Below are 14160 nucleotides of genomic sequence, written 5' to 3'. Positions count from 1 at the left end.
TGACCCAGAAAAGTCCACTGTAGGCAAAACGTAATGCAGATCGACTCCTTTGTCTCAAGAGATCCTCAACAAACCATGGTGCCATTTCCTACTCAGTAGTTTTCAAAAAAACAGGAAGAACTGCGAGTAAATAAATCACTTGTCCTCAGTCCTATGTCCTAAGGTGGACATAATCTTTCTGCAGTAATTGTATGCTAAGAGGAAAGATGTTTGACATCACATACTTACCCACCTTGCTCATAAACTGCCTGGCAAAAAGGGTGTGAGGTTTGTCTCATTTTCTACTATCCAGTTAATTTTAACATAAAGAAGTCACCAATGTTCTCTATCAGTGATGTGCAACAGGTCTAATGTACCCAAGATTCTTCATCTGTAATCACCTCAATTGGTTTACTCTCCGACCTTACCTAGAAGAAGTGGTCTTTCAGGTGCAGACATTTGAGTACCTGTAGCCCAATGGCTGGAAGTTGAGCACAGTCCCTCCTGTGGGCACAACCAGCTCTTACAACTGGTGCAGAAAACCCCATTCCACAGCCAGACACAGCTCAGAATGATGATGTGCATAACAATGTAATGCTCCTCAAACATTTCTCAGCAACACAAAATCCTAGTAACTTTTTCCTCTGGCCCTGTGAAAAAAAAAATAGTAAATAACAACAGCCCTCTTTCAGAGAAAGGGCAGATTTCCTTCATTCTTTTGATGCAAAAGTCAATGAAGGATTTTGATTAATCTTCATAATTGGCAAAAAAAAATGGATAATAAAGAGGGTACTGTTTCCTTAGCCCCTTTATCTGCCATGAACAGTTCAGAACTGTTTTTCAGGCAGCTCTATAGATACCTCTCCAGCAGAAGGGCCTGGGCTGAGTGCTCCAATGCATTTCTACCAGGCTGCTGAAGCAGCTGTCAGACGCTAATGAGCTTTGGTCATTACAAACCTGGAGCAGATCTAAACCAGTGACATAAAGGTGAAAGGCTCCATTACCAAAACCCCATATCCCATTACTGATATCTTGTGCCATCTGGCCTACCAACAATATTAACTTCTTAACTTTGGCTATTATTATACTTCACAAAAATGTTGGAATGAGCGATGGTGTCCTCTTACTAGTTATTTTCAGCTTTACTCATCTAGAGTTTCAGACTCCATTTTATTTGCCACCGTTCCGTGCCTGTTCTTTTTTTTTTAATTTGTATTTTTTTTCATATCACCCAAGTTTGGAATTTTGGAACAAGCCAGAAGGAGCTCACTGTCACTCTACACCATAGCTCTTTTTGCTAGAAGTCTATGACAGCACTGTTAAAACTTGGAAATTGCTTCCAAGGACAATTTTTCCTGTACTGTGCAAACCCCAGAATTTTTGCCTCTAATAATCCCTGAAGGACTTTCTACACAGAACAAAAGGGGCCCAGCAGTTTTGCTAACATATATTTGCTGCATTCCCATTCAAACAGATACATTTTTGAGCACAAAGGCAACCAGCGAATTTTATTCATCAACAACTGTTCGATGACAGACGATGCTCGCTATTACGTAACAGCTGGTGATGAGAAATGCTCCACAGAACTGTTTGTGAGAGGTAACTATGTCAGCCTGATACTCTTTCACGTGCTGTAAATCGATGTGGCTCTTTTGGCTGCAATAGAAATTACCAGGGAGGATCTGGTTCAGTATATTTTTGTATTTGTATTAGCAGCCCTTAGGATTATTCTGCATTTCTGTGATCCCTGGACATTTTGTTTTACTCATCCCGTGTTCAGTAACTTAGTGAAAACCCTGAAATAGGGATATGGTTGATTTTATACTGTGCATTGGGATCTAGTGGGGCTTGTGGAGTTCTTATGAGTTTTAAGCCATTTTGGAGACTTGTGTGTCATAACATTTCCCTAACACCACACTTAGGTACTTGAGGACTTTGATACTATTAGTCCAACTAGTCTGTTTGAAGTACTCTCAGATCAGGCTTTCTAGCAGTTAGTTTTCATTCTGCCTGCACTAATTTAAGGGAAGACTCTATCAAAAATTATGAATGGGTGGCCATATCTTCACTCTCTTTGCTCCCATGGTGCTGATTACTCACATGTGTACAACAAAACAAACAGAAAAATTCAGTGAGAGAAAAGAAAATCATAAAATATTTCAAAAATCTTTTTTAAATAATGGAGTCCATTGCACCTATAAGCAGCATAGGATAACTGTTGTACAGTCTCTCGCTATTAAATAAACTTGAGTTATGACATCAGGAATGGATTAAGCCAATAAGGTCACCATGATATTCCATCAGGTCATCTTATTGTGCAAAATGAGCTACAGGACCTAATAAAAACCCAGTTTTATGAGAGGGATCTGTGGGAGGCAAGAGGGGAATGTCAGCTTCTCATGTCAAGCTGCCTGGACAAACTGTTAATAAAATGGGATGCAAGGCAGGTATTAATATGAACAAATATTGGTTTTTTTTATTTAGCACATTTCCCACTATCATCTTAGTGAGCAACCACTTTTCTGATTTAAGACAGAAAGAGCTGCCTTGATACCCTTATTAAAATTTTAAAGTAGTATCACTTTCTACCGCATGATTTAGGAACCCTCTCTCACTTAGTTTTCTCTCTCAAATCATAAATCTGTAACTTAATCTTTCCAAAGATCCTCCAATTTTGGTGACCAAAGGCCTGGAGGATACCAGTACCTATGTTGGTGAACGAGTAGAACTGAGCTGTGAAGTATCTGAGGATGATGCAAATGTGAAGTGGTAAGCCACACGTAGTTTTTTCCTTGAGAATAAAACACAGAAAATTTGAATTGTGGGCAAAAATGTGGGCAGCTTTTTCTATACCACTAAACCTGAAAATTGTCAAGAAAATCTCAATAAAACATTATTCAAAAATGTAGCAATGGTAAAAATATCCTTATACATTCATGGATGCATTTGTTTACCCTTTTCTAGTGCCTTAGAGACTTGTAAAGTCTTCTCTGGCAGTTTCAGTGTATGGAAGTCTTATTTGTACAGGACTTCTATTGGAAAATTAATTATTCTTTGTTTTTCCATAGGTTTAGGAATGGCGTAGAACTTACCAATGATCCTAAATCTCGGTATCGAATCAAGGTTGAGGGTAAAAAACACACTTTGATCATAGAGGAAGCTGCAAAAAATGACACTGCAACTTACTCAGTTATGACAACTGGAGGGCAATCAGAAGCCAAGCTTGCAGTTGACTGTGAGTATCATCCATCTTGCTCTTGAATTCTTATATCAGAGTTTGCTGGCATACAGAAATAAATAATTTGCTTGCCTTTCCCTGGGGGTTTAAAGAGAGACTTAACCTTCACACCAATTTCTTTGCTGCAAATTTCCAGAACAGTGACTTCCCTTTAAACACTGTTTGCAGTAGCAGGCAATGAACTAGTTCTGCTTACTATCACTCCATTAAGGTGGAAAACAAAGCAATCCATCCAAAGATACAATAGGTCAACAAAGTGAAATTTGCAAGGAAAGTATCTTCTTTTCCTGAATCCTTTCAGGTTTTCACAGGAAAGCCAAACCTAGGCACAAACACATGACTGTGTAGCCTCTTCAGCTCTGTGCAATATCTCTTTAGAATATCTGTGGTTTTTAACAAAATGTATCTATCTGTCCTCTAAAGTTATCATGCATTATGCATAAATGTACACTTTTTTTTTTAATAGTCATGCTGCTTTTGACTATTTTGTACAAATTGGCATCCTAACAAATTCATGCTATTTTATTATCAAGTTGGAAATTATCCTCCATGGCTACTGAGCTCCATCACCTTTCCTTTCTTGCAACATCTTCTGAGGAATTTCCAACTGTCTTTCTACAAAACACTGCCTTTCCATGGGTCTTTTTTCTGTGCCAGATTATAGCCAGGGGTATTTATTGCATACAGATTAAATGTTCAGCCTGGACTCTGCTCTGCAGCATCTAATCTTCCAGAAAGTGGAAGTGTGCTAGGGTACCAGTTCTCAAACTCAAGTTTTACAAAAGCCTGTGGGCATTCATAGAGTGAGTTAAGGCACTTCAGTAAACATGAGAACAAGTAGTGTATGAAGTTAAGCTTACTGGCCAGCCAGCCTTTGCCACAGCCTTGATTGCAGTTCGATCATAGGAAAGGTGGGCTGTAATTCCTTCTAGCGCATAGATCTGGGGACCCAGGTCATTCACTTCTTGAAAGTTTCTTATGGGTCTGGGGGATAGAAACACCCTTCCTTCAGCACCCAAAAATCAGAGAGGGGACAGCATGCAAATTATGCTCCTGGGCTTAGTTCTTCTACTGGCAACATCCACAGAGTTTCCCCATTCAGGGTATTTTGGATCATCTTTTCTAAGACATCAGACTACATGAAGAGAGTTAATTTATGGTGCTTACATGTTCATATTATTGGTATTTCAACTTGAGAATTTTATTGTGGGAGGCATTTTGAAGTCTGTTGTGCTGGTTAGCATAAACTCTGTGACAGAATCAGGAGCTGCTGTTTGTTATCACCATTAATATCTCTGCTTCTGTTTTCCTAAGTGAGACCACTGAAGATATCACTTGCACTAGAAGATCAGACTGTGAGGCTTGGACAGGAAATCCACCTGAAGTGTGAGATATCTGAGAACGTGGAAGGGAAATGGTACAAAAATGGACAGCTGATTGAAGCTAGTGACCGTGTAAAGCTTTATCACAAAGGAAGGTAAGCCTGTTAGGTATTGATTTGGCTTTTGATGGAATGACACTGTAGAGATGAGCCAATATATGGGTTACTTCACTGAAAATTATTTGCTAATCAAGCTAACCTCTGTCCCTCAAAACATATATTTTTATCATCTTAAAAGTCATGTCTCCTTTCTTCTTTTAATCTTGGTTATTCTGGCCATGGAGGAAAATAATCAAGTCCTTGATCCATCTAAGTTCAAGCTATTAATTTTTCTTGACATTGCTGTTGCTGTTAGCATGGGATCTTAAGTAGTAAAGTAAAATAATTGTTAGACACTATTAAGAATACATAGCTTTTAAATGACTCTTTTTCTCATAGCTCCTTGGACCAAGTAACTCTACCCATTCAAAGTTTATGGAAATGTCAAGTTTCTTTGCTTTTATAAGTTGTCCTTTTTCATGTGAAGTAAGAAACCACAAACAACAAACAACCCTCAAAACCCCCAAAGCAGGTCCTACCTTTAACTGCACACCCTTCACCATTCATACAGTTGGGAACTGCTCTTGTGAAGGCACTCCTAAACCGGCTTTGAAATGTTTGCATCAACTCCCCAACAATCCCTAAGTAGCAGTAAGTGTCAAGTGCCAGCTGTGCAATGGCCTCTTGGATTGACATTAGGTGAAGGAGCTCCCCACAAGTCATGCAGGCCCACAGTGTGAGGTGAAGGAAAGGGGAGCAGGGAGGACAAAGAGTGGAGTCCTACCTTGAACAAAGCTAAGCCACAGGAGGTCACAGGAGACCAATAATATCATCAGCTGGAAGACACAGTTAGACAGCAAGAGCAGCATATGATTTGTTCACTCATTTTTTATTCTGGCAAACAAATAGTAGATTTGTCAAAAAATAGTTCAACAGAAGTCAGACTATTCCCACAATGGGATCACCTACAGATTTCTTCTTGAACAACCAAACTACAATCTAGTGGCAGCAGTACAGAATCGCTGTGTCAAAGGTATTACACTCCTATATTTTTCTAGTTCTCTGTTCAAACAAACAATATTGGAATTGGTTACATTATTTGGTGGTTGTACAATATTGTACAATCACATTTTGTACAAGTCACACAGTATTTAATCAGCTAAAATACCACTAAGTGACCATAAAAGGATTTTTAGTCGATAATTTGGTACACTTGCACAGATCTCCTAAACTTTTCAGAGATTTTTCCTTACAGCTTCAAGCAGTCTTCAGAAATAATTTACGTTGATTTCTCTTTCAATTTTTTTACAGAATACACAGATTTGTTATACCAGCTTCTGCTGTTGATGATGAGGGTGAATACATGTTTGTACCAGATGAATATAATATTAATATTCCATGCAAAGTACATATTGTGGGTAAGTATATTGAACTTATATATAACCTCTCTTTCTCTGAACTTTGGAAACTAAAAGCAGCATGAAATATCCTTGATTACAATCACTTAGTATCCTCTGAGGAGGCATCTACCAGAGAAAACAGACCTGCTGCTTTGGCAAAGCGCAAGTGAGCTGGTTGGAGAGTTCTTTTCCTGTCCACAGGACCTGCTCATAGTTTACACACTGGGGGGAGCTGAAGGCTTCTTGACGTTGGATTACTGAATTTAAACCACTATTAAAAGTTTGTGTAAAATATCTGTTGCTATTCACTTCTCAAATATATTGTTTTGTCTTTGAAGAACTGTCTCACTAACATTGCAAAATATGATTTAGTTTGGCAAAAGATTAGAAAAATAAGCACATATTTATCTATTCACTGAATACATTACATGCTATCTAAATGGAAAAAAGTTTCCAGCCAGCTTTCATTCATTCAGTAAAACAGAAGGCTTGTTAATGATCCCAGTCCTTCAAACAAAAATAAAACAAGGCATTGACTCTTTCCACAAAAATACCTCACCAGCTTCTAACTGCAACCAGCAACTTGGAAGTCAAAAGGAGAGCAATACAAATTACCAAAGTTTTAGAAAACATGTTCTTTAACTGAAGCTGAAAGAAGTGCAATTTCTGTGTTAGAAAAAGTATTGGTAAGATTTAGGGAGAATGAAAAGGGAAGTGGTACTAGAGGGGAACACCCACTGCTATATTTGCAATATGTTAAAAAAATTTGTAAGAGGATATTCATCAGTTGTTCTCCATACCCATGGGGTAAAATAAGAGTGATAATTTCATTTTCAGGAAAGCATATAGGTTAAGAAAACTTTATAATTGTAAGAACAGTGAAGTCTGAAGCATGGTAAAAATGTGGCAAAAAGCCTGCAATGGAAATTCTCTTAGAAATTCACTTAGAGAAAATCTTTCCCAGAAGTTACCTGAATATATATAATTCTGCTGCAGGAAAATATTTTTTTTCTATATGGTCTTACTATTCCAAAATCTCTATGGTGCCGTGATTTCTTTTTCATCAGATAACTATTTTCTTAAATAGATTTTCTTCACAAATTCTTTTCCAAACAAAAAATCAGTTGCCTAGAAAAAACAGGAAAACGTGAAACATAGAGCATGTTTCTTTATGTTGCAGACCTGTGTCAGGTCACTGAACTCTCAGAGCAGCAGCTGAATGACACATTTGGTCAATCTCTCCTTTTTCAGATCCTCCTAAACTTCACCTGGATGGTCTTGGGGAAAATAACACTGTCACAGTAGTGGCAGGAAGCAAACTACGACTTGAGATCCCTATCACTGGTGAACCAACTCCAAAAGTCGTGTGGAGTAGAGGTGACAAGGTACATTGTCATCATACACATTTCTTTAGCTGAACAAGGAGCCTTTTTCTTCAAAAAATAACCTTTAGCCTCGTGAATACATTGATTTTATCAGAAGAAAATAAGGGGAAGATGCCCTTTATCTAAAAACTCTCTTTGGTCAAGGATAAAATAGATAAATGTTATTTAGTTTTTTTGAGTCTTTTTAAGGAAAGGCTGAAATTAATGAATGAAAAAATATGGGTTTTCTATAAATTAATAGTAAAGGAGAAGGATACATGAGACGCAGAAAAAACCTAGAAAAAATCTACCAAATGGTTACTTCTTCTATACATAGTGCCCAGAATGGCTGCCAGGTTTTGACAGGAAGCCATGATATGTTCTGGTTTTGGAAAATGAATGAAAAATTCTAATGGAGTGTCAAGTCTCAAATGAAACAATACACTGGGAGATTGGCATCTTGCATTTGGTGTCTTAATGCAAAACTTTTGCACAGATCAATCCCTGGCTGTGTAAATACAAAAAAAGTCACTTTTTACGTATAAATTTTCATTGTGGTATGTGGAAGCTGGAACATGTTATTGCTACTACGTTCAACAGACCTGTCTGGTCAAATCTGTGACAACTATTTTTCAAATATTAATTTGAAAATTAATTGTGGTGTCCAAATAGGGAATTATTCTAAGAGAGCTCCTACTCCAAAATATGTGACAGCATTTGAAATATGTGAGGACAAACTACTGACCATTACAATCACTCTGACCTTTAAAGTGAATTAATTAAATTTATATTTCACTTTTGGAAGAATCCACTATTCTTTTTCCATCAAATCAATGTCAAATGGTGTTTAAAAAGTGTGTTCTTGCTCACAGGACAAGTAAGCCTAGTGCCTCATCCTTTATGGTGCAATGGCTGAACTGAGTACTCAGCAGTTACCACATTGTACTTATTTTTACTTATTTTAGTTATTTTGTCATTTTTGTCATCATTAGCTGACTAAAATTCTGAATTTTACTGTGGTTTTTCTTACAATTGCTTTAAGAATTTTTCTGAACTGTACTGTACTACTTTTGAATTTTGATTTTTGACTTTTATTCTCAAATATAGAAAACATGACTTTTGCCTCTGTTTTCCTTGATTCCTAGGGGATCACAGACAGTGGAAGAATACGGGCAGAAACATATCCAGACAGCAGCTGCCTGGTCATTGATACAGCTGAGAGGGAAGATTCAGGTCCTTTCAGAATAACTTTAAAGAATGAGGCTGGAGAGGACACAGCTCTAATCAACATCAAAGTGGTTGGTAAGTCATGTGGAACTGTGCATGTGAGCCACGTCTTTTATCACAGCCATTGTCAATAAATGCTCCTTGAAGACCCACACTTTTATGCACTCCAACAGGAGACAAATTCTCCTTCTCCTATCTGAAGGTTCTCTTCTGTAGATGCTGTCCTCCCTAGCTACCAAATTGTTACAGATTCTCAGAAAACTTCCATTTACCTCTTTGTCTCCACTGTCAGGTGAGGAATTGAGATGTAAGGGTACTAAGGCTCACTGTTACTGAAGGACACAGGAGCTTGGCAAGGGATTTAAGTAGGAGTTAATTATCACTCTGCTGTCACCTCAGGCTGCAGGGACCAAACTTCTGTAGTTCCCTTAGGCTGCCCTTATCACTCTTTGCTCTCTATTCTCCTTATGGCTGTGGGCTCTGTCTTACCACATGTCCTCAAGTGCCTCTCAAGTGTCTTGACTGTGCTGAAGAACTTGGCACTTATCCATTCCCAACCACCAGACAGGATTCACAAACTTTCTTTTTCTCTCTCTTCATTAGGAATTCCTGTTGTACATCAAAAACTATTCATATTTGTTTCTTATTTTACATTTTTAATTCAAACTATGCAGTAAGAAGAAGATTTTTTTAAAATAATATTTACTTTGTTTACAACAGATGTCCCTGATCCTCCTCAAGCACCAAACGTGACTGAGGTGGGTGAAGACTGGTGTATTATGACCTGGGAACCTCCAGCAAATGATGGTGGATCACCCATCTTAGGTACTTTTTTTTGTGTGTGTGCGTGTGTGGTGATGTTCTAATAAAGACAAAAGAAACAAACCCCAAATAATGGATGCAATAGGATCACAGTTTAGCTCAGGCCCTGAAGGGTTGCACTGGAAGTATCCAGTTGCAACAATGTTCTACCTTCTCTTTGACTTTATCGGAAATTTGTTTTTTTAATGAGTTGCGTTTTGTCATTTTGTATGTTGCCACACTACCAAGCTCCCTACTCGAAAGACAACCTCCTATAAAACTAAACTTGGAACTGTTATTAGCCTGTTTGAATGTTAGAAAGAATTTAAGAAACAATTTACTGAGTAAATTGGAATATATTCTATTACACTGTACCAAGAGGAAAGGCCCAGAGGCCAGTAGACTCAGGCCCTTTTCACTCTGAACTAAACACAGCAGTGTTGTATGTGAAGTCCAAAAAATGCTCATATGTGGCCATGAAAGCAAAGCAGGTGACTGTCAGATAGCTTGCAATTAGCAAAATCTAGCAATTATCCCTAAATCACTCTGAGGCTAGAAGAGGATATGGAGGTGTATCCAGGAAAAAATGCCATTGGGAAGTCAAAAACCCTTCACAATTGACCTTTATGCCATCACTTACTATAATAAAATTTTGTTTGGTCGATAGGATATTTCATTGAGAGGAAAAAGAAACAAAGCTCCAGGTGGATGAGGCTGAATTTTGAACTGTGTAAAGAAACAACTTTTGAGCCAAAGAAGATGATTGAAGGTGTTGCTTACGAGGTCCGTGTATTTGCTGTTAATGCAATAGGCATGTCAAAACCAAGCATGCCTTCAAAGTCCTTTGTTCCTTTAGGTAAGTAATCAAGAGCACAGAGAGAGGCATGTATTTAGAACACAATTATTAATACATTATTATAGTCCTCTAATTGTATAACTGTAGTTCTTGTGGCACTTGTGTTGCTCAGGACCTGTCTTTATGAGGTGCTTCATAAAGTACATGTCTATCCCTGGAACTACAGTCTTTAATAAACAAGAGACAAACATGCACAGACAGAAGAACGGTGCACTAAAATAAACCAGTGTTACTATAGGTGAGCCTGATATGGTCAGTACTGCAGTCAGTGTGTTTTAAGGACCAGAACTAATAGTTCCACATTTTTGTGTATCTTAGACACATCCTGAATCAATAGAGTCAAACTATTGCCAGTCAAACCGGCAACTTCGAGAACAGGTAAAGATGATGGATCACAGGCAATCACTGGCTTTTGGCCAAAAATGGTCAGGAAAAATGAGAAGTCTAAAGATCACTATTTGCAGGCTGCACTGAGCGAAAATGAGGCTTTCTTTCACATTTCTCTATTTAGGCTTTGCTACACAGTAGCTTGCCATTTTAAAACGTACAGGTAGTCACAAATAATTCATACATTTCCATTTCTAAAAAATTACAGGTCATAAAGGTAGAAACCCATGGGAAAAAATTTGCCCAATTTTGCAACTAATCACAGGATAAGATACATTTGAATAGTCCCTAATTTCACTCTATGCCTCATGGATTCCCCATTAGCTTAAGCAGGGACTTTTTTCCCCGAAAGGAATCACATATTTTTAATATCCTTTTGCAGACAATCCTGATTTATACTATTCTAAATGTCATCTTACTGCTTTTTATTAATGTAACAGCTAGGAGGTCTTGTCATTCACCTAGTGACAGACTTATTCTGTAGCCTCTTCATATAAAGAAGCAGATTTTCAAACTATTGTGACAACCACAAGTCCCTGTAAAAGAGTGGTGTCTTTTTCTGTAGGCCAGGAAAGGTTCCCACCTTGCTCAGCAGCAAGCCCAGAACAAAGAGGAGAGGGAAGAAGTGGCTGTTACTGCTACAGCATGCTCGCTTCTTGACAGAAAATACCTGCTATGGTAGAATACACTGCTCCAAACTTCTCTGCTCTACCTTCCACAGCTCTTTATCCTTCTTTCTCCTCAGCAGGAGGAATTTATCTCTGGCTTAGGCTGTGAGCAGATATGGGATGAGGTAGCTGCTTCTCCTCATGTGGTCCTAGTCAAAAGGAAGCTGCGCCAGGGATGATTTGAAATCATCCTGGTAGGCAGGATTTAGCCTGTCACCTGTGATGCTAAATTAAAGGAATACAGACCATAAATGTAAACCTTTAATTGTAACACAGTTTTCTGCCTTCTCCCTGCTGCTTGCTTGCTTCAGCTGTTACCAGCCCACCGACTCTCCTGGCAGTGGACGGAGTGACTGACACCTCGGTGACAATGAAGTGGAGGCCGCCCGACCAGATCGGAGCGGCGGGGTTAGACGGCTATGTTGTGGAGTACTGCTTTGAAGGAAGTAAGTGGGAACGCCTGGGGTATGTTACTCATGGTGAAAGTAGGTGAGACTTTCTCCATTTTCTCTCTACGGTTGTCAGGTGCTCTCACTGTAAGGCAGAGACTAATCAGTCAGAAAACCTCAAGCAGCAGGGTTTTGTTCAGGTTTCCTTTGGTTTGTATTCCAGATCCCACTCATTGATTGTAGTTCAACACATCTTATATTTGATCTGAAATCCAAATCAAAAGCCATATAATCTGTTGCAGTGTACCAAGTACTGTGTTAATAGCTATCCTCTTTTAGAAGCTGTGACAGTCAAGGCAGTGAAGAGCGGATGGATGCATGAATGTATAAAAAATAATGAGTGTGGTCCAAAATATGTTCAGGTGGGTTTTAGGGACAGGAAGTCCTCAGTGTGGTAATCCCTGCGTTGACATATCACTAATTGGCTACTTCAAGCACAAGTCCCCAACACTAAGTTTCCTGTAGGAGATGCAGACATGTAGACATGCAAAGTTTATGTCTAGATATTTAATTTCTCCAGTGTTTCAGTGCAGTCTTATATGGGATCTTCAACTATGTCTGCCTAAGACAAAAGTTGATACAGAACTGAAGGAGACAAATAAAGATACCAGAGATTGCATAAACATTTGAGAGTAAGGAAATACATTTTGCAATTAATACATTGTAAATATTGTCTTTGGTGATCAAGCAGCAGAAACTTAGTATTTTCTAGCAAATTTTTTTCTGAACTGGCATCAAATGAAGTTTATTCTCAAAAAGTAAAATCCACCAGCACGTGGGTAAGTATAAAATAGCCTGGAGTGGTATGTGCAATACCCAGCCTCTGTGGGCCAACACCATCAACTGCAGCAACATTGTGGATTAACGGGACACAGATATCTTCAGCTCCACTAGCTGCTGCTCTCAACTGTGCTGTAAATCAAGTTATGATTTACATAACTTTTTTCATGAAGCCATTTGTTTCAATGAAACCTTTTAATGAATGCAGTCCACAGCCTGGAGACAAGAGGTAGAGGACATCGTCATTCACACTGTCACGTTTCAGATTCAGAAACCCAGGAAAACAGTAGTTCATAAAAGTGGTCACATTCCACAGGATAAGAGTACGCTCAGCTCTCTCTCAGGCGAGCGGGAGAGGGTGTGAAGAAGAACCACTGGCTTTTCTCAGGAGCACTCAGCATCTTGTAGTATTTAGCTGAATATCTTTAAGGAGCAGAAACAGACCACAAGAAGCTCAGAGACCTCAAGAAGAGCACCTGAAGGCAAACACAGCTGGAATGGTAGGAAGGGTTTTCCTTGTGTATTGGGAGGGAGCTGCGGGAACATCTCAGAACGAGTAAGCATGCAGTCTTCCATTAAGATGCAGTATTCCTATATTGTTTCCATTCACAGGTCAGATGTAGGGGAATATAAAGGGAAGTGTCAATGTGAGGACTTCAGTGTATACTTTATATTCTGCTTTGTTTAGCACTGGTAGACTGGCAGGGAAAAGTTATAAGTGCTTGTAACATGCTACTGTCACAAACCCCTTGACATTACAATATGTGATATCCAAATAAGGTGACAAGAGAGAATGAAAAATATAAATACATTAATTCAAACTATGTTTGTTAGAGGAATCTTCCTGATCTATCTTTAAAGGACTGTTAGACAGAAGATCATTTTATACCTGTTGAATGGAACAAATTCTTTTACTTTTTTTTCAGATAGGCTTAAAACATACGAAGATACAACAAAATGGCAGTCATCTGCCATTTTATTGTAACCCACCTCAGTTAAAATACAATGGGTACAATGTATTTTACATAGTTTTCTGAGTGTTTTATGTATATCTATATATGCCTCCTATATATGCATATACATCTATATATACACAATTGACATTATGTATATATGTTATAAAAATGTTTAGGAAGAAGCAAGATAAGTAGAAAATACCAATTTTAAGTCATGTTATTGGATTATAAATTTTTCTCTCTCCATAAAGTCCTTTTTTCCTTTCTTGCAATATCTCAGTGCCTCCTTTTCTCAGTCTTTTTACTGCCTGTTCTGCCTCAAACTAATTTCTTCTGTAATGTTTAATAACTCTTTTTAATTTCAAGGTACTTTTTATGACTGTCTATATTCATTCTAATATTCTGTTCTCTTAGTTATCTGTTTGTAAACTCATTTGTCTTTACATTCTCCATTCTTTCATTGTTGTCACTGAAATACTTTTAAAGAGGGCTTTTTCGAGTCTTCCTTAGCATAGCAATCATTAGGAAAAATCACAAGCTAAAAAGAGAAAGACAAAAATTATATCATGATAATTCAAAAGAATAATATATTGTGAGCATTGGTTTGGCTTTGCAAAAATTGGTATTTCCCTTTA

At 38.1% G+C, this 14160-nt stretch overlaps 1 protein-coding gene across 4 annotated transcripts in view; it reads left to right on the top strand.

Annotated features, from left to right (window-relative positions):
- MYBPC1 (myosin binding protein C1) overlaps window positions 1-14160 on the top strand; it is a 74982-nt gene that overhangs the window by 43554 nt on the left and 17268 nt on the right. For all 4 annotated transcript variants that reach the window (XM_051784683.1, XM_051784684.1, XM_051784682.1 and 1 more), the window contains 10 exons: window positions 1454-1578; window positions 2643-2748; window positions 3048-3214; window positions 4532-4694; window positions 5949-6055; window positions 7289-7422; window positions 8547-8703; window positions 9349-9453; window positions 10097-10285; window positions 11652-11786. In XM_051784683.1, the coding sequence (XP_051640643.1) occupies window positions 1454-1578; window positions 2643-2748; window positions 3048-3214; window positions 4532-4694; window positions 5949-6055; window positions 7289-7422; window positions 8547-8703; window positions 9349-9453; window positions 10097-10285; window positions 11652-11786 (1388 nt within the window). The remainder of the gene's footprint in view (window positions 1-1453; window positions 1579-2642; window positions 2749-3047; window positions 3215-4531; window positions 4695-5948; window positions 6056-7288; window positions 7423-8546; window positions 8704-9348; window positions 9454-10096; window positions 10286-11651; window positions 11787-14160) is intronic.

Source organism: Manacus candei, unplaced genomic scaffold (genome assembly GCF_025592945.1).
Source record: "Manacus candei isolate 608988 ecotype Guabito, Panama unplaced genomic scaffold, ASM2559294v1 h1tg000018l, whole genome shotgun sequence".
In the NCBI taxonomy this organism is placed as follows: Eukaryota; Metazoa; Chordata; class Aves; order Passeriformes; family Pipridae; genus Manacus; species Manacus candei.
The sequence above is the reverse complement of the archived record's forward strand: the minus strand, read 5'-3'. Positions and strand labels throughout refer to the sequence as shown.